Source organism: Xenopus laevis, chromosome 2S (assembly GCF_017654675.1).
Source record: "Xenopus laevis strain J_2021 chromosome 2S, Xenopus_laevis_v10.1, whole genome shotgun sequence".
Classification (NCBI taxonomy): domain Eukaryota; kingdom Metazoa; phylum Chordata; class Amphibia; order Anura; family Pipidae; genus Xenopus; species Xenopus laevis.
In genome coordinates this window covers 23,868,382-23,889,472 of record NC_054374.1, presented here as the reverse complement: position 1 = coordinate 23,889,472, position 21,091 = coordinate 23,868,382, and the positions used below count along the sequence as shown (strand labels likewise).

At 41.7% G+C, this 21,091-nt stretch overlaps 2 protein-coding genes across 2 annotated transcripts; both read left to right on the top strand.

Moving 5' to 3' along the window:
• The first annotated feature begins 6,494 nt into the window (after positions 1-6,494).
• Positions 6,495-9,043, top strand: tff3.1.S (trefoil factor 3, gene 1 S homeolog). Its single transcript, NM_001085773.1, is given in 3 exon segments — positions 6,495-6,624; positions 6,927-7,073; positions 8,831-9,043. Coding segments are annotated over 3 exon segments (237 nt in total). The 5' UTR covers positions 6,495-6,542; the 3' UTR covers positions 8,839-9,043.
• Positions 9,044-13,743: 4,700 nt separating this feature from the next.
• Positions 13,744-17,804, top strand: tff3.2.S (trefoil factor 3, gene 2 S homeolog). The gene is given in 3 exon segments (NM_001095595.2): positions 13,744-13,856; positions 17,211-17,357; positions 17,580-17,804. Coding segments are annotated over 3 exon segments (234 nt in total). The 5' UTR covers positions 13,744-13,783; the 3' UTR covers positions 17,594-17,804.
• The last annotated feature ends 3,287 nt before the right edge of the window (positions 17,805-21,091 follow it).

Below are 21,091 nucleotides of genomic sequence, written 5' to 3'. Positions count from 1 at the left end.
GAGGTACTCTCTCGTCTGAGGAAGAACTCTCTTTTCGCCAAGTTGGAGAAGTGTGTTTTCGAGGTATCCAAGATCCCCTTCCTAGGATACATTATCTCTCCAGAGGGATTTGAGATGGACCCCGTGAAAGTGTCGGCCATCCAGGAGTGGCCTCTCCCACTGAGTACCAAAGCAATCCAGAGATTCATCGGATTTGCTAATTATTATCGACAGTTCATCCGGGGGTTCTCTTCCCGCATTGCACCTATCCTGGCCCTCATCCGAAAAGGGGGTAAACCCAGCCTGTGGCCTCCATCTGCTATAGAAGCCTTTCAGTCCTTGAAAGAGGCCTTCACGTCCGCTCCTGTTCTTCGACATCCCAATCCTGCACTACCCTTCTGCATCGAAGTTGATGCTTCTGAAGTCGGAGCCGGAGCTATCCTGTCTCAGAGACATTCCTCTGATGGAAAATTGCACCCCTGTGCGTTTTTCTCCAAGAAGTTCTCATCCGCAGAGCAGAACTATGACGTCGGGAATCGAGAACTCTTGGCAGTCAAGCTTGCCCTTGAAGAATGGCGTCACCTCCTGGAGGGTTCTGAAATTCCTGTCCAGATTTTCACTGATCACAAGAATCTGGAGTTCATACAGTCCCTCAAGAGGCTAAATCCCAGACAAGCCAGGTGGGCCCTTTTCTTTTCCCGATTTAACTTTGTTTTGACTTATCGCCCAGGTTCCAAAAATCTGAAGGCCGACGCCTTGTCTCGTAGCTTCACTCCGGTGGACCGTGACCCTGAGAGACAGGAACCAATCATTCCACCAGTCAAGATCATTGCCTCTCTGTATCCCCAATTTGCCGACCAGATTCTGGCTGGGCAGTCCTCGGCTCCTCAAGATACTCCGATTGGCATGGCCTTCGTCCCTCCAGAACTTCGCCTGGCCATCCTGCAACAAACCCACTGCTCCAGGCAAGCTGGACATCCTGGTTCGGCTAAGACCCTTGAACTCCTGAGGCGCCTAGTCTGGTGGCCTGATATCCGCAAGGATGTAAAGGACTTTGTGGCTGCTTGTAATGTCTGCGCCACTTCTAAGCCTAGCCATTCCCGCCCCAGTGGGTTGTTACAGCCTTTGCCGGTACCCTCTCGTCCATGGACGCACCTCTCTATGGACTTTATTGTTGAACTTCCTCCCTCCGGTGGGAATACTGTGATCTGGGTTGTTATTGATCGCTTCTCCAAAATGGCCCATTTCATCCCTCTGAAGAAGTTGCCCTCTGCGGTGGAGTTGTCCCAGCTTTTTATCCAGTACATCTTCCGCCTGCATGGTTTCCCGGTGGAGATCGTCTCCGATAGAGGCACCCAGTTTACTGCTAAGTTCTGGCGTTCCTTATGCAAAGACCTGGGAATTGTTCTTCAGTTTTCATCTGCATACCACCCGCAAATGAATGGGGCAGCTGAACGTGTCAACCAAGCCCTGGAGCAGTTCCTGGGGAACCACGTATCCCTCTGCCAGAATGACTGGTCTGATCTCCTCCCATGGGCGGAATTCGCTCATAATAATGCTTGTCATTCCTCTACAGGAAGGTCTCCGTTCATGTCGGTGTATGGTCAGCATCCTCAAGCTTTTCCCCAAGATTTTGTGCTATCTGACGTCCCGGCTGCCGACGACTCCGCAGCCCATATGTCTGCTATTTGGGCTGCGACCAAGTTGAACCTAGAGAAGAGTGCTCTGGTTCATAAGACTTTCGCGGATCGTCGTCGAAGATCCTCTCCTCTCTACAAGGTGGGTGATAATGTCTGGCTCTCTTCCAGGAATATCCGGTTGAAGATACCATCTCCCAAGTTGGGTCCAAAATTCGTGGGACCATTTCCCATCTTGGAGATAATCAACCCTGTGGCTGTCAGACTCCAGCTTCCACCAGAGATGAGAATCCCCAACGTGTTCCACGTGTCTCTGGTGAAACCCGCCATCACCAACCGGTTCTCTGGCAGTCAGTCTCCTCCTCCTGCCATCTCAGTGGAGGGTCAACTCGAGTACGAGGTGGAGAAAATCCTAGACTCCAGAATCTCCAGAGGGTCCCTTCAGTACCTCATTCAGTGGAAGGGCTTTGGCCCTGAAGAATGCTCCTGGGAAGGACACCGTGATGTTCACGCTCCTCGTCTGGTGAGGGAGTTCCATTCCAAGTTTCCCCAGAAGCCAAGTCCTGGTGGTCCAGAGGCCCCCCGTGAGGGGGGGGGTACTGTAACGATCGCCGCCCGGAGCAGGCCCAGGAGCTCCGGGCGGCGCGTCCATCTTCGTCGGCGTCGCTCCCAAAATGGCGGCGCCCATGGCCGCCACGTGGGTAGCGGCGCCGGGTGATGACGTCAGCGCGCCGACGTCGGCGCAAGTGCGTCAATGACATCAGAATGGCGCCAAATTTGAAAATAAAAACTCCAACTAGACGCCAGAATGGCGCCCAAGAATAGGATTACTTTCCTGAAGCATATCCTGGGTTTCCTGTGTGCCTTATTGCCTAATATTATTCCTGCCTTGTATCCTGACCCTTTTGCCTGGACTTTGGACTTTGATTGTATTCTGCCTGCCTGTGAACTCTTGCCTGATCCTGACTATTCTCCGTTTAACCCTTTGGATACCGCGACCTTGTTCCCTCAAGAGGGCTTCCTCCTTGATCCAGACAACCTCCCTGGAGGGAGCTCCCGGCTCCCTGACAGGGTGCTATTCTAGGCACTTTTGTAATTTACATTCATTATTTATTTTTCTTTAATTCCAAGAAATTAAGGGAAATATGTCCAGTTAATATGAATGAATTGTGTTACAACAGTACCACTTGCTGGTCAGTTTCCCACCAGTCTGACCACCAAGTAGTCAAGGAAGTTGTCAGGAGAAAGAAAGAGGCTGCTCTGATGTTCTTCTGCTTAGGAAAGGTTTAAAGGGGACCAAAATAATTTACTAAGTAAATACACTATGTGAAAGTTCAAGAAATCTGATTTTTAAAACAGTTAGAATTGTTTGTATAATGTAAATGATCAGCTCACTATACCTTCTGCAAGATCTCCCCTATCTCCCCTGCAGTTCTAGCTGAGGCAGGCATCTTGGATTTCACTGGCTCCTCCTACCTATATCTTCCCAGCCAACTGTAGCTCTGAAATCTCGCACATGCTCAGTTGAAATTCCTTGCTTGCTTATCAACCCTTCTAAGCTATTTTCAAATCAGCCAAACCTCTGTGTTAGCTGCTGTTCAGTAGTGCTGCCACCTGCTGGAAGTTAGTGTGTGCCCTTCATTTGCATAATGACTTTACCAGCAGGGGACAAGATAGGGAAATCTCCTGATACTTCTAGTGGAGGAGTTTACTTAAACAAGGCATTCTGGGTAGAATACTCAAATCAGTGTTACAATCTGAGCATGCTCCTGAAATTTGCATATTAGAGTCTCTGTTATAGTCACAGTATGGCCTCCCTCAGTGAAAGAACCCATTTGACAAAGTAAGGGATTTTTTTAAAACCTGCAGTTTTTTTCAAAAAACTATATATGTAGTTTGATTAAACGTGTTTAGCAGGTACTGGTCAGATTGATAATATGTGTTCGATTTTGGCTGTGATTGGTGCCCTTTAAGAAAGGTTTCAGAGCACCCTTTGTCTTTCTCCTGACAAAGTTGACTACTTGGTGAGCAGACTGGTGGGAAACTGACCAGCAGGTGGAGCTGTTGTAACAAAATGCATTCATATTAACAGTACATGTATCCCTTAACATCATGGAATTAAAGAAAAATAAATAATGAATGTAAATGACAAAAGTACTAAGAATAGCACCCTCATCAATTGCACTCACTTATTTTAAAGATTTACTTATTCTTTAAGGGCTGATCGGGGCTACTAGACCAGTAGCAAATTTTTATTGTATTACACCATTAACCTGTAAGCCGTATATAGAAGAACTCACTGGGGCTCATTTATCAACACCGGGCAAATTTGCCCATGGGCAGTTACCCATGGCAATCAATCAAATTGCTGCATTCATTGTTCGACTTGCAGCTGGCTTCAAAAAGCTAATAGCGGATTAGTTGCTATAGGTAACTGCCCATGGGCAAATGTGCCCAGTGTTAATAAATGAGCCCCACTTTCCATGGCCAGGGCTCTGTAGAGTAAATAGCACCCCAAATACATAAAATCAACCTTGTATCTCATACATTTTCCTTTTAAATTGTAAGCTCTAATGAGCAGCTCTTCTTTACCTTCTGTATTTATTAGTATTTGTGTTTCATATATAAAGCCTTCTATTTTAAAACTGGAAGGAATATGTTGGCGATTTACAGTATAATAATAATACATCTATTGATAGTATAGAATCACTATAACCCTAAACCTAATCCAAGTCCTATGAACTGATGATTGTTTTTCTCTTTCAGAAAGAAGAAAGAAAGATGAATTAGTTCTTTCAAACAGAATGTGGTCTACAAGAGCACACTTATCCTAATTCGCATATGCAAACTATGGCCGGGAAAGAAAAAAGTGGGAAAACATTGTTTTGTAATAAAAAGTCCTGTGATTTCCCTTTCTGCTCCTCATTTACATATGCAAATTAGGATTCCGATTTGGTTCGCCAGGCACTAGGATTTGGCCGAATCAGACTCTTGCTGAAAAAGGTCATATCCTGGCCAAACCCCGAGCCAAATTCGGGATTTGGTACATCCCTATACAGAAGATAAGAAGCAAGTGAGGTCACTATACCAATGTCCAGTAGGAGATATTGTATAGACAGGTACAGAAAACAAGTGCAGAAGCTGAAACCTTTAGTTGTCCTTTAAGACATTTAAGATATTTACATCAAGGGGGTTATTAATCAAAGTCTGAATGCTATAAAATCAGAATTTTTAGTGGAAATAAAACACTCCAATTTTTTCATTTTTTATTATACCCTGAGGCTGCAAAAAATCTGAATCCGAAAATACTTCATCATCAACCTGTCGAGGTCCTGTAGAGGTCAGTGACAGAGGTCCTATTTGCAATCTGAAGATATAATGGTCTGAAACATTTTTGTGCGTCAAATCCGAAAAATTCGGATTTTTCAAATGACAATCTGAAAAAGATTTTTTCTTTTATTTTTTTAATGATAAATAAGGGCATATTGTGGATTCTAGTTTGTTAGGACTTTTTTTTAAAAACATGAAAATAATTCTAATTTTGATAAATGACCCCCAATTGTTACAGAAAGTAACAATTTCCTTACTTGACATGGTATCAGCCTGTCACACAGCATTCCTCTGGAAACGTCAAAATAGTATTTATTTGCCCCCTAATGACTAAATATCTCTCACCACATGTCCTACAACAATTATGGGTTTGTTAAGACATTCTAATTATAGACTTGCATCAGATTAGAAAGCTGTAAATAACAGAAGGTAAGGTGCGGTTATTAGACATATCAAATAATGTCAGTAAATTCGTATAGAAGTGGTCATCGGAATTGGAATGGAGAAACTCAAAGGGCAAATAAAGATCCTCAAGGAGAACATACACCTGGTTTAGTACAAGTGAAATCAGGTATTTTTTCAGAACGCTTTGTAAATTACCATACACAGCCCAAGACACTAATACCAGGATGCCTACAGCCCAATGTACATATGTACAGCAACATGAATTGACAAAGTTGAGTTTAAACACCAGTTGCTGCTGGCCAGTCATCAGCAAGCTTCTTAATTCTAGCTTAATTCTGTAGTCCTCATCAATTTCTCCCTATCTTTTTGGCCTGTTCCTGGTCTAGCACCTGTTCCTCTCCCTTCGTTGACCACCCCTTACTTCATGAACCTCCACAAGTGACTATATGGTTTTTATTTTTTGCCTCTGACTGTTTGACTGCACTTCAAGTCTGGCCTGAATTGAAGATACTTTTTCCTACCTTTCAATACTTGGCACCCTTGCCTGACTCAAGGGAGTGCTGGTATCTAATACAAGACCTGGAAGTACCCAAGGTAACCAAGCATCAGACCTGAGACCATATGTGACAATTTGTTAGGTATCTGACAGTAGAAACTCACTTCAGCTAGCACTACTAGTCTAGTAAGTGTGAGGCTGGTAGAGAAGAAACTAGTCCATTAATGCTAAAATGGAGAATCAGAAGCTGTGCTAGGTGTCCACTGGAAGTAGCTACATAGGTTGCACAATATTAGGTTGACCCTCTGTAGCTCTGGCAGTAAGTGAATCCCTGAAATGTAGTGCCTGACATGTCTTGGTGTACTCTCTTGATGGGCAGTCTTTGCAGTTTCGGCTGCTCCACAATGTCGTATTGACTTTGGCCGTATGAGGAGATCTACAAGAAGATTATTATGACTCACCAAATGATGTTGGGCAGTACCAAAGCTCCAGCCAGCCAAAACAAAGCTCTGGCACAGGAAATTATTGTATAGCTAAGGTGTGGGTCTTTGAAAGTTCCTCTGGGCTCAGCCTCAAGTATTTTATCTAATGGTAGATAGCAAACACAGCCAGAAGTATATAATAGTTCTGTCTTAGGGGTCAGTGCCACATTCCAGCTACCATTTCCAAGGCAAGACCTACATCGGAATCCTGCAATGAACTACAAGGTTTTCTGCTTGGTGGCCATTGCCCTAATCGTGGGCTCCATCGGCTCAGCCAATGGACAGGCAGCATTTAGTAAGTTCTTGACTTTGCAATGAGGTTGTTACAGAATTAAGGGGGGGGGGATCTGAAGAGAGAAACAATAAGACAACATTATAATTACAATGAAAATATAAACTTGAGATATGGGAGGCCTACCTACCTCTGTCAGAGTTCTTCCCCTATTAATAACCATGAAATATCAAAGTCAGAATGTTTGCAGCCAGTCTAGTAATTCGTAGTAATTCATCAGCAGGTAATATTTATTGGTCACAAGAACTTAAAAACATCTCATTGGTTGTTAAGGTTTGAATGTATTGATATTTGTTCCCTTGCAGCTGAAGAGCAATGCTCCGTGGAACGTTTGGCACGTGTGAACTGTGGATATTCAGGTATCACACCACAAGAATGCACCAAACAAGGATGCTGCTTTGACAGCACTATTCAAGATGCCCCTTGGTGCTTTTACCCTCGTGCAACTCCGGGTAAATTATTTTCTTTTCTCGTATTTATTATATTAATTACAAGAGTCTTACAAGAACAGTGGTCGACCCAAAAATGCATATGCAGACATGGGTGTGGTGTGACATCCTTGTGCTCTTGGCTAGCTGGACATGGAACTAATTTAACTTTCTATAAATATAATAATTACTATAGTCACTCCTTTGATCTCCATCTCATCCTTGAGATATCCAACAGTTGCTGCATAAGACAACAAATATCTGCCTTTAGAATGAAAGCCTTGAGGAGGCTGTGAAATATTTGATGATAGACAAGTCACTATTGGCCCCTGTTCATTAATTTACTAATAACTTTGTTAGTTAGAGATCTCCCAAAACAAATTTGAGACCCCCCCCCTAGTTTTTGCAACTACATGTCCCTTCCATAAGTTAAATTGAAGGATGATGTTTTACCACCTTCCTAGAAGAAAGGGAATGGTTTCCCGTTATAACCTATGAAATATCCCACTTATCTGAATCTGTTGCACCAAAACACCTCTATTTAGTTTCCCTAAATAGCTTAAGGCAGAGAAACACGTTCAGATTCGGGGAGATTTAGTCACCCGGAGATAAATCGCCTCTTCTTCAGGACGACTAATCTCCCCAAACTGCCTCCGGCTGGCTAGAATCTAAATTGCCATTGGCATGGCACTCAGAGCGCTTCATTTCGGAAGTCACCCAAAGTTTCCTTGTGAGGCAACTTCGGGCGACTTCGGAAAATGAAGTGCACCGATTGCCATCCCACTGCGATTTACGGGAGGCAATTCGGGGAGATTAGTCGCCTGAAAGAAGAGGAGATTTTTCGCTGGAAGACTAATTTCCCCGAATCTGATCGTGTGTCTCTGCCCTTATACACAAAGCTACATGATTCGGCAACTAAGATATTTTTGGTGTAATTGCCAAACCTTTTTATCTTCTGGTGCCCCCATAAGAGGTAGTTTCAGCAGACCATTTGGTTGCAGTCCTGTGGATATGGCAGTGTCTCCCACTAAAGGAAACTAAAGGACAGTGACAAATAGGGTTGATGTGTATGACCTCCATATTGTAGTTATTGGATAAGGTTTTCATTTATTAGCAGTGACCTTGGTGGCACAACCCAGTAGGTGACCTTCAGCCTTTACAGTATTCCATAATAGTAGAGATTTAAAGGGGTTGTTCACCTTTGAGTTAACTTTTAGTATGACTTAGAGAGTGATATCCTGAGTCAATTTGCAATTGGTTGTACTTTTTTCTTATTTAAGGTTTTTGCGTTATTTAGCTTTTTATTCAGCAGCTCTTCAAATTGCCTTTTAAACAATCTGGTAGCTAGGTTCCAAATTACCTTAGCAGCCATTCATTGATTTGAATAAGAGACTGGAATTTGATAGGCGAGGACCTTACTAGAAAGATGAGAAATAAAAAGTAGCAATACCAATAAATGTGTAGCCTTACAGAGCATTTGCTTTGCTGGAAAGAGTCAGATGAAAAAGGCAAATAATTATAAAACTATAAAAATTAAATAAAGAAGACCAATTGAAAAGTGGCTTAGAATTGGCCATTCTATAACATACTAAAAGCTAACTTAAAGGGGAACCACCCCTTTAAGGAGAGAAACTTCCTTTTTCCTTCTCAAGAGTCTCCCTGTTTTGCATAAAAAGGAGGAAGCACTTACAGATACATTGATATGTTTTTGGGTAAAAGCTTGGGGGTTATTTAAGAGTCCAGCTGTATGGCATAACACAGATATTTGTTTTTTTCTGCAGAATGCTGAGGAAATGGAATTTTTTGAAGACAGCAGTTTTTGCCAGTGGAACAAGCAACTAAGGACAGACCTTTAATGAAACATTACATTGTATCAAGGATCCTTCTTTCTCTCATGATCAGTTCTACCCCTTGAAAGGACTTTAATTTTATGTACTGAAATGTGTTACAAACTTACAGTCAGGCACTTGTGTAATAAAACTGTAAATGGAATCAAAGAAACAACTGGTGAAGGGTTATTGGTACGGTATTAAAGGGCTAATGAGCATCACATTCATTTATTTCCTGTTTGAATTGCTATAATGGGAATATCACCCTGTTAATATTTTATATTTCTTATTTCTTTATATCCCCCAACTGCTGTGATGGTGTTACTGACTCAGGCTCACTGAAAACCTTCTTTATTACCTTCTGCCTATTGTATTATAATTCACTTATAATACACAAGAGCCATGAATATCTTGTAAATTATATCCTTATAAACGGTGACTTCTGATGTCAGCAGTTATAAACGGTGAGTTCTGATGTCATTTCTGTCACATGACTCACTGAAATTTGTGTATTATAATAAATAAAGTACCCCCAGTTGTAAAATATGAGGATATTAGAAGTAACCTCGGAGTTCCATGACCCGTATAAAAACACTCGGCCTTCGGCCTCGTGTTTTTATATGGTCATGAAACTCCTCGGTAACTTATAATATCCTTATATTTTACAAGAGGGGGTACTTTATTCACTATATAATAGCCATTCGCAAGCTGTAAGTCAGGCCCCCCAGGCAGTGTTTGGAAAAGGCAGAAAGGCTCAACCTAAAGTTAGGGGAAAATTTGGGGACAATGTCTATTTGCCCTTTGAGATAAGGGGCCCTGCTGTCCTAAGAAACCTCAGGAGCCCACATGTTACCAGGGAGGGATGGCAAAAGGCTGCTCCTGGTAAATTCAAGAGATGAAATTCAGTTTTTTGTAAATTAAAATTTCGGCGCTGCTAGTGCTGAGAGTGCGATTGTGTTTGCTGGTGTGAGGGGGGCGGCATCACAAAGGCCACCTCAGGGAGACAAGGACCCCCAGGACGCCATTGTTCTAGACACCCCTAGAAGTCTGGATTGAAGGGTTAGAATTTGGGTGAACACATGCAGCTGTCCTAGATGTTCTTGAAACTTCTTGTAACATTGTTATGCTAATATGGGGCCTCCAGTGAAAAAGTGAAAAGGTTAATCGGCTATTGCCTATTAAGAAGCCATCAGGGGGATGGTTGCCAAAGGGGCTACATGACATTATGGAGGGGGTGGCCAATCAGAAACAACAGAATTTGGCAACTCTGGCATTAATAGGAACTACGTTCTTCTACAAAAAGGGAATGGGATCTCTTGTTACCAACTTTTGTATAGATTTTCTGGCCTGAATGAGGAGTCCCTGTTTGGTAATTTCACAGGGGTGGGAAATGGGTGGACTGGTGATGTCATGGGGTGGGGAACAGGCGGGTATGTGGCATCGGGGTGGGGAAATAGGCGTATTGGGAAAACGTAAGCTGTAAGAGATGAGAGGGAGGGTTTAAACAGGAGTTTTATTTAGCGAACCACTTTAGCAGGGTTTCTAGGTTGGTGGTTTTCCACTCAAATTGGGCTACTAATAATTCAAAGATCAGGCTGGTTTTGAAAGTACAAACTAGCCAAGGTGCGCTACTTTTTGGGCCTTTGGCTAGTTTGTACTTTTGAAGCCAAAGTTTTCTTTTGCCAATTGCCAAGTTTAATGTAAGACTTCACTACTCAGCATGCAATTGGACTGACTTGTGTAGAAGTCGGGAGTTGCCAGATTTTAGACTCTGTACCCCAGTCTCCTGTAACTCTTAAGTATTGTCGCATTTTCCAAAGACTTTCCTCACTTTCAGACAATTTTGGGGCAAAAATCTGCTGGCCACCAAAATGTCTTGAGGTTGACCTGTTTAAACAATATTTATTGAAATTGTATATGCCTTATGGGGCACCTATACCCCCTGGGACCCCCCTCTGTAGTTACACCCCTGGTGATGGGCAAATCTGTCCCTTTTGCTTCATGGAAAAGGCATATTTTCAAGTATATGTGCTTTAGGTAGGGGAGGAGAAGATTGGTGTCTACAAATTAACTGGCAAATTAGAAATACTGTCCCGGCTCTAGCTGGTGGTCAAATAACAGCTGGGTGGTAACCTTATGTCACATAAGCATTGCATGTTGGGAAACTAACAATTCTGTGTCAATATTGACATAATGGTATAAAATGTATATGAGTCAACAACCAGTGAAATTATACAATTGCCATCATTTTGTTATCTCCTCCATCACACATTACTGGACAATGCTATTAAAACACGACATTAAAGGCAAAGAGCCTTTTCCCCAGAATTCCATTCTCATTGGACCTTTCAAAAGTCAAGCTGATTTCTAGCTTCTTTTAGCTTCTTCCACCCCCCCTGGAATAATGCCATTTCATACATCTTTTTAAGCTTTATCATGCCCAGTGTTGAGTTTTATATGAGAACTTATGGCAAGACTTACAATAGCCATACACAGAGAGATCCGCTCGTTTGTCAATGTCGCCAAACAAGTGGATCTCTCCCGGTTATTCCCACCGCGAGGTTGCCGATATCGGGCTGATCCGATCATGGGCCCTAGGGCCCAACAATCGGATCATAATTCACGGAATACAGGTGGTTGGATCGCTGGACCGCACCAACGAACAGATGTGGCCGCGATCCAACTGGATTTTTAGTATCTGTCTCTTAATGAGGATCAAAAACCCAAAACTTGAATGGATGTAAACATAGTCTGAGTTATCCACTTTTGTTATTTACACTCATTTTGGTGGGTTCTAAGATGTTATAATACTAGGCTTTCAGCTCAGAGGCTTTCTTTGAAGGTTAAAATTGTTGGTGACCCTGTCTATGCATTTCCAGTTAACCTTGGGGGTTCTGACTCTCAGCTGAGCCAAAAGCCTGGTGTTAGCAGCCTAAGGTAACTTCATTTTTGGAATTGATTCCAAAATTAGTGTTGGTAGAACTGGTATATCGGGGGCAATTCAGTAAGTGGCCACTGACATGTCTGATGAATTATTAACTATGTCCCATTATGTGGATGAGTTGCTCGCCGCCCATATACTGTACGTTTGCCTCAAACCAATGATTTTTTTTCAAACTACAGATTTTTAGGTTTGATTACGAGTCATGCAGCTGCTTGCTCAGCTGCATCATTAAAGGGAAACTGCACCTCTGAACATTGCATATCTCAAATAAAATAGACCATAAAATAAATACAGCTTTTTCCTGAAAAATATGCTTCCTAAAAGGAGAAGGAAACGTCCAATTGGACCTTACCTTCTCCTTTAATTTGACCTTAATAATGACAAGTAATGACCAGAGCCGTATTTATATATAGGCCCCCGAGGGCCTGTGCCTAGGGTGGCACAATGGTGCCTATTTTTTTTAAACCCCTCCCCACCCTCCGCCACGGATTTCCATAGGAAATACAGTGACAGAGCTGAGGGGGTGATGGCTAGGGGGTTGAGGAATACTGATGTGACGACATGCGTACGGCGAGTTGATGTCCCTTCGGTTGAATACGCGCGTGATGTCAGCGCGCACGGAGTGTCACGTCAACGTGTATGGCGCGTGACATCAACGTGTACGGTGTAGGATCGTGTTTAGGTCCAATGCCTAGGGCGGGATCGGACCTAAATACAGCCCTGGTAGTGACCACAAAGAGCAGATAAGAGGGTAATAATTTCATTACTGGTATGTTAGTCCAGGGTGTCTTAAAGGTACTGGCACATGGGGCAATTTGTCACCCACTTTAAATCTGGGCAACAGAACATCCAAAGTTTCCTTCCCAACAGTATTATTCCCACATCGCCTGTGCATTCCAAAGTACTGCACACTTTATTTACTATGCAGGTGCACATCCACCTGTCCATGGTCTGGTTGTACAATTCATATGAAACTGCACTTACCCTTCAGATCAATTCTCAGACCGGGTGCATGTCAAAAAGTCTATTCACAAGGGCTCCTCCCCAACAAGTGTAAATCTTCCAATAGACAGCACTCTGTTGTTCCATAATCAGGGAAATTTGTAATCCTCAACTCACTGCCTGTCCTCCCACTAGATTCCAGACACACCTGAACTGTGAACTTAACTTTGTGAACTGTTAATTTATTTGCATCATTCTAAAGGTTTACACATGTATATATCCAATTTCTGCCTATATATTGCACATTTCATGTTTACATATTTCATGTGTATTTTTAAGTGCCTTTTTGTGATATGTACTAGCTGGTGCCACGTCGTCTCGTCTCACTGTACATTCATATACTGCTGAGATGACAATAAAGTTTACTTTGACTTTGGCTTAATGCATAATATGTAGGTGGGATCACAAAAAAATTATGTAAAATGAGGGAAAACGTAAAATTAGGGGATGTAAAATGGAGGTTTAACTGTATATACACGTTCAGCCATGGGCCCAGTTGAGGGTGTTGTATTGAGAGAAAGGAAGGTCCCTGTAATGCAGAACCCTCTATAACAATTGTATTATTGACACTTTCAGTCCGTGTAAACACTGGCCTCTTATATTGACGGTGGATGGAACTTTCTTTTAAAACAATAATATATATATATATAAACTTCATTCACCTTTTCATAAATTAAAAAAAAAAAAGTAAGGTTATCTTCCATAGACTCCATTTTATGCAAATTATTAAATTTTTTAAAAAGAATTTCCTTTTTCTCTGTAATAATTAAGCACTACTTGCAGCTTCAAACAACTGCACTTTGTCACAATGTTTTAGTCATTTGGAATTTCTAGGAATAATGAAGACTGAGTCCCTCCCAGACCTTATCTGAAAGCAAACAAGTCTGAGGATATATAATAACCCCCTTAGTTATCCCTTCCCTTCAGCTGCTACATAGTGCAGAGCCTGGACATCTACAATGGATTACAAACTGGTTTGTTTGTTGGCTCTGATCTTGACAGTCGGAATCACCAGTGCACACGTTGAGCTTAGTAAGTATATGGGCTGGGTTATTTTCTATCAACAGCTACATGTAGAGCTACTACGAGATGTCTTTCCTATGTGGGATTATTTTGGAATTCTCATAAATATTCATCTAGATCATGGGTCCCCAATCTTTTTTTTTCTGTGATTGGCTATTTGGTAGCCCCTATTAGGAATGGCAGCCTACAGGAGGATCTGATTGGCAGTACAACTGTTTTTTATGCAGCTAAAGGTCGCCATAGTCATTAAGATTTTTTAAAAGATCTTCTTCATTATCATAAGACCAAGCTTATCTTGAAACGATTGTTTAAATGTACGATTTGTCCATCAACTAAAAAGACCATTTCAAGGGATATATGGAGGCAGGAACACTGTGGGTAGCTGTCTGCTTGGCCCTGCAAACAATTGGATAATGGATAAATGTCATAGATACACTTTCTAACCTGACCGAACGTTTTTCTGACTGATGTCGGACGAAAAAATAGTTAGATGCACGATCGTTTGGTGTCCACTAACCTCACGATAATTTGACCAATTTGTCGCATTGCACTAAAATTGCTCATTAGGGAGAAAAAAATCTATGGCCACCTTTAAACTTGCTCCCAAGCCTGGAATTCAAAACTACAGTAAGCTCCTGCTTTGAGGCCACTGGGAGCAACATCCAAGGGGATTGTGAGTAATATGTTGTTCCTGAGTCACTGGTTGGGGATCACTGCTCTAGATGTTATCTTTGATGGAGTTAAAGTCTCCAGCTGGTTATGATGGAGAATTTATTTAATTGTTCTGGTCTGACTGCCCTACTTCCCAGTTTCTCATTCTGCAGAATAGAAGAGCTAAGGGCCTTCCACCAGGCCTGGACTGGGAGTCAAAATAGGCCCTGCCATTCCAAGTACACAGAGGCCCAAACAGCCCCCCACCAGCCCAAACAGCCTCCTACCAGTCCACTATATGGTACCTTTCTATTGAACCATACAGCAGCCCCTCTGGCATTTGCCAGAACCCACAGAAGGCCTGCCTTCCACCATACCACCAATTTCTACAGGGGTTTATTAACTGTAAAAATGCAACAGCATTTCTTGATATCCCAAACTGGGACCTAGTAACTGATAATCTCATTGGATAAGAGTAGAGGGTCTTTTTGCTTCTTTTGTTTGTCTCTAGGTTGCTGAATGCTTTTTTTTGCTGTTCTGTATAATTTATATTCACTCCTACTGCTTTTAATTTTTCTTCAGCACTTCTGTCACCTTCTGAAATCCTAGGCAGAGGGTGATTTTTTGATGTTTTAGTTATTTATGTTATTGTTCAGCAGCTCTCCAGTTTGGTATTTCAGCAGCTATCTTGTTTCTAGGGTACTATTTACCCCAGCAACCAGGTTGGAACAAGTGATGGGATTATGAATAGAAAGATGAGTAATACAAAGTAACAATAGCCATAGTCCATAGTTTTTGGGCCCAGGATGAAGATTAAAGGTGCCCTTAGAGTAGACTCCAGAGAGTTAAGAGTAGACCACAGCAGAAGAGTTTGGGCCACAAATAGAACCATAGACCGAGCTGATTTCTAATAAATGCCCTTGCAGTGGAATATAAGCCTTTTCATGTATTTAAATGCCCTTAATATGGAATTCTGAAACTACAGAAGAAGCTCTTGCTGGTGTTTTTTTTGCTGCACAATTTGGGTTTAGGGATCTTGAGGAAAATTGGAACTGGTGATTGATTCTTTGGACTCATTTTCAGTTAGTATGGGATCTAAATTTTGTCAAGTGATCAGTATAAGGATATACGCACAAGTAACAATGAATGCATTGCACCGCTCTGATGAGTTGGCCCTTGGTGACAATTTGCAGAGAGTCCCTCAAAGTGTTCAATAGAGAGGGATACTAACACTGCCATAGACATATCATCTCTCTGTATGGGCTGTGACCAAACTTTGGAGGGATATCTACCATATGCTTTTATACTTTTATGATATGTTATGAGCAAACTTATGGATATATTCCTGTAGAGTTGTACTGTGTACATAGGAATACCTACCATATGCTATGATACAGTATTTTTATGGTATTTGTACCAGCTATGAGCAAACATAATCGTCTGTTCCTGCTAAATTGTGCTTAGTACAAGGGAATACCTGTGAATAGTTTTATGGTATCTCTCTATACAGGCTACACGCATACTTAGGGGCTGTTCCTGCAGAATTGTGCTTAGTACAGGGGAATACCTGTGCTGCCATAGTTTAATGGTATCTCTCTGTACAGGTTCAATAAAACTTTGTGTTACCGCACACCTCCTTCCACTTATTCTGCGTAGTGGTGTACTCTCTGTGGTGTACTCTCTGTACAGACTATGAGCAAAAGTAAGGGACTGTTTCTACTAAATTTTGCTTAGTACATGGGAATACCTATGCTGTCATAGTTTTATGGGATCTCCCTGTACAGACTTTGAGCAAAATTAAGGGACTATTCCTGCTGAATTGTGCTTAGTACAGGGGAAAACCTATGCTGTCATAGTTTTATGGGATCTTTCTATACAGGCTATGAGCAAACTTAGGGGGCTGTTCCTGCTGAATTGTGCTTAGTACAGGGGAATACCTATGCTGTCATAGTTTTATGGGATCTTTCTATACAGGCTATGAGCAAACTTAGGGGGCTGTTCCTGCTGAATTGTGCTTAGTACAGGGGAATACCTATGCTGTCATAGTTTTATGGGATCTTTCTATACAGGCTATGAGCAAACTTAGGGGGCTGTTCCTCCTGAATTGTGCTTAGTACAGGGGAATACCTATGCTGTCATAGTTTTATAGGATCTTTCTATACAGGCTATAAGCAAAATTAAGGGTCTGTTTCTGCTGAATTGTGCTTAGTACAGGGGAATACCTATGCTGCCATAGTTTTATAGGATCTTTCTATGCAGGCTATGAGCAAACTTAGGGGGCTGTTCCTGCTGAATTGTGCTTAGTACAGAGGAATACCTATGCTGTTATAGTTTTATGGGATATCTCTGTACAGACTATGAACAAACTTAGTGAGCTGTTCCTGCTGAATTGGTCTAAGTACAGGGGAATCCCTATGCTGCCATACTTTTATGGTATCATTCTGTACAGACTATGAACAAACTTAGGGGGCTGTTCCTGCTGATTTGTGCTTAGTACATGGGAATACCTATGCTGGTGTTTCTCTGCACAGGCTATGAAGATAATAGAGCATTGGATACAGTATATGTTCATTAAACTTGTAATGTGGCTAAATTGAATTTATCATCAGATACATTACATTTACATCTTATTATGCATTGTGGCCCACTGTTTTAGTATAAAGAGGCTGAATCCTAGCTTTACCACGAGTATGTCTTTTGTCTCTACCCCAGCTGCTGCTCAATGCGAAATTGAACCTAAATCACGGATTAACTGCGGCCCCCCTGGCATATCCCAGACGGAGTGCAACAATAAAGGCTGCTGCTTTAACTCCAGAATTTCAGGTGTCATCTGGTGCTTTTATCCCAAGCCGGAAGAAGGTAATGGCATCATAATGCATCCTTAATGGGACTGTGGTGTGGATCGAGGGCACTCATATGACTTATATAGGTGTATCTTTATTTATATAGCGCTACAATATTATCTAATTCTGACATCATTGAGGCTCACAAAGGGGTAATGCAACTGTGCAGCTCAAACTGCAATTGTGTCCCATTCAACTAAAGATTAGATTCTTAATTCATTTTTTTTTCACTTTACAGATTGTTTCTTTTAAAAATGATCGTTGGCATCTGCCCCCAGCAAATTCTGCGCCTCCCTTCAAGCTTCAGCGTCATCCTCTGTGTTATACGAACCTGGAATTAAACCAACATTTCACAGCCCATGGATCACAAAATGCCCCCTTGTATGGAAACTCACCATTTATGTTCCCTTTACAACTCCATCATTGTCAATTTACTGTTTATTAAAGCAAAAACATCCCTCTACCTCTGATACCCTGTAATTGTGTCCCTTCCTCTCTTTGTCCTTGGCCTACGACTGGCAAGAGTCACAAGAAAATTAACCCTGTTACTTTTGGACTGTAGAAATGTTATTAAAAAAATTATAATATTTCAAGGCAAATTCTAGTTTGTAAGTTTTGTGAAAATAAACTTTTTTAGGATTGAGAAGAAACATGCATGTGCTTCCAACTGAGGAGAAGCAGGAATAAATTCTAAAGGGCACTGGCACCAAGGAACAAATGAGCAGGTTACTAATATAAAAGGAAAGTGAAACAGAAGAGTGTCGAATGGTAACGTAAGAATGTTAACGGGTCCAATACAGAATTCAAAAAGTTAGGCCATTACAGGGATATGATCCATTATCTGGAAATCCATTATCCTGAAAGCTTCAATTTAGGGAAAGGCCTTCTCCCATAGACTCCATTTTATCCAAATAATCCAAGATTTCCTTTTTCTCTGTAATAATAAAACAGTAGCTTGTACATGATCCCAACTAAGATATAATTAATCATTATTGGAAGCAAAACCAGCCTATTGGGTTTATTTAATATTTATATGATTTTCTTGTAGACTTAAGGAATGAAGATCCAAATTATGGAAAGATCCATTATCTGGAAAACCCCAGTTCCTGGATAACAGGTCCCATACCTGTAATACACTGCAGGTGGCTAAACTATTGCTATTCTAAGCACTTTTGTAATTTTTTTTTTCAATATTAAACGGGTTGTTCACCTTTTAATTAACTTTTAGTATGATATGGAAAGTGGTATTCGGAGAGAATTTGCAATTCATTTTTTATTTTTTATTACTTATTGTTTTTGAGCTATTTTGCTTTTTATTCAACAGATCTCCCACTTTGCAATTTCTGCAATCTGCTTGCTGGGATCCAAATTCCCCCTAGCAACCATTCATTGATTTAAATAAGAGACTGGTATTTGATCAGGATAGGCCTGAACAGAAAGATGAGTAATAAAAAGTAGCAATAACAATACATTTGGATCGATACAGTGGATTTGTTTTTGAGCCGGGGTCAGTGACCCCCATTGAAAGCTGGAAAGAGTCAAAAGAAAAAGGCAAATAATTCAAAAACGATAATGGAGAAAGAGGCTGTTCTGATGTTCTTCTGCTTAGAAAAGGTTTGAGAAAGGTTTTTATTTTTTTTCCTAAGCAGAAGAACATCAGAGCAGCCTCTTTCTTTCTCCTGACAACTTCCTTGACTACTTGGTGGTCAGACTGGTGGGAAACTGACCAGCAGGTGGCACTGTTGCTTGCATTAAAAACAAAATAAATAATGAATGTACATTGGAAAATATCTTAGAATAGCACTGCCATTCTTGCTTTGCACCATAAAAGGAAGGCATTCTCTCTCTCTCTCTGCAGTGCATGCATGTGAAAACAACCTGGTATCTGCTCTGCTCAGGGCCAGATATCAAACTGGTACATCCCTAGGCCACTCCTGTTACTCCTGTACTGCTCTCCCCCCGCTACCCACCATTCCCTGATCACTGGCACTGCGGACGGAATGGGCAGGAAATTCAAACAGTTCTAATGCAGCCAATGGCAATGCCTTCCAACATCTGAGAAAAGATCTGCTGCGTGCAGTGCTGCAATCTATTTTTTGACCACGCCCATTTTATGCCACCCCCTCTAATTACCATGTCTCTGACAAAAAGCCTCTTATTTAATTAAGTCTCAAAAAAAATCAGGAAACCCATTATCCAGAAATCTCAGAATTACTGGAAGACCATCTCCTATAGACTCCATTTTACCAAAATAATCCAAATATTAAAAATGATTTCCTTTTTCTCTGTAATAATAAAACAGTAGCTTGTACTTGATCCCAACTAAGATATAATTACTCCTTATTGGCAGCAAAACAATCTTATTCGGTTTTATTAATGGTTAAATTATTTTTGAGTAGAATTAAGGTCTGGAGATCCAAATTATGGAAATTTCTGTTATCCGGCAAACCCCAGGTCCCGATCATTCTGCATAACAGATCCCATACCTGTATTTTTTTCTGGCGTCAGTGCCAGAGATCAAAGAGAAATTTGGGACTTTTTGATAAGAATCTGGGACTGCGGGCTGAGCTTTCAAAATCAGGACAGTCCCGCAGAAAATGGCACAGCTGGTAAGCAATGGGCAGCATGCCACCCTCATATCTGTGGTGCCTTAGGCCCAATCCTTTGGGACCTGCCCACAAATCCTGGCTCGACTCTGCTGTGTTTGGTACCACTCTGTGTCTTGTCTATAAGTCATAATCTAGCAATCAGGGGTGCTTCGCCAATGAGGCAAATTGAGGCTGTCGCCTCAGGCGCCAGCACCCCATTAGGTACCAGGGGCAGCAAAAATGCTGCTCCTGGTACTTTAAGAGCGAATTTCCTGGGGAGGGGGGCAGCAGCAACTGCTGCTGCCTCAGGTGGTGGATGGGCCAGGATCGCCCCTGCTAGCAATGCCAACTGCTTGCATTCACACATTTCTTTTTCACCTAGAGACATCTCTAAAGATTGGTCATGGGCCTCACATTCTAGGTCCCCTTGGCTCTTCCTACTTTCTTAGTTTAAACTGGACCACCATATGAGTTTTACCTTGACGTGGTATGGTGGCTTATCAATTTTATGATCCCAATTTTGTAATAAAAAACCCCTGTTTTGCTAAATATATGCATTATCTTAGATACTAAATTCATTTGTGAAACAGGGGACCAGGGAATGTGCATTGATCAATTTCTTTCCTTTTTGTATGTTTGTAACTATCTTGGCCAGATCAGCTGCACTTTCAATGTATTTTTATTTGGCCTTGGAGTGCTCCCACATATTCCCCTTTCTAGTTTAAACTGGAGCCAGGGGTATTTCTAAGGGAACTTATGTGCCGCCCACTCTTTTACTTACTTTACATGGCCTGTCCCCATTCTTTATAAATTGTCTGTGGAGCCCTTTATCCAATGAAGAGCACATTCATCCAGGATCAACTCTTGCATGGTAACAGGGTCAGTCAGACCCCACTTTCCTGAATGCGAGTGTTGGCAGAAAGATATAAATATGTATCGGAAGATTCTTAAGGTGGCCATACACGGGCAAATTAAACCTGCCTATGTTGTTCCTTTAGACTGATTCGGCAGCTTATCTGCCTGTGTGTGGGGGCTTCCGATGGGTCTCCCCGATCGATATCAGGCCAAAAATTGGCGTGATATAGATCAGGCAGGTTTGACTTTTCCTGCAACAGAGAACCACACTGGCTACTTCATGGGGTCCTACATACGTCTGCGCCCA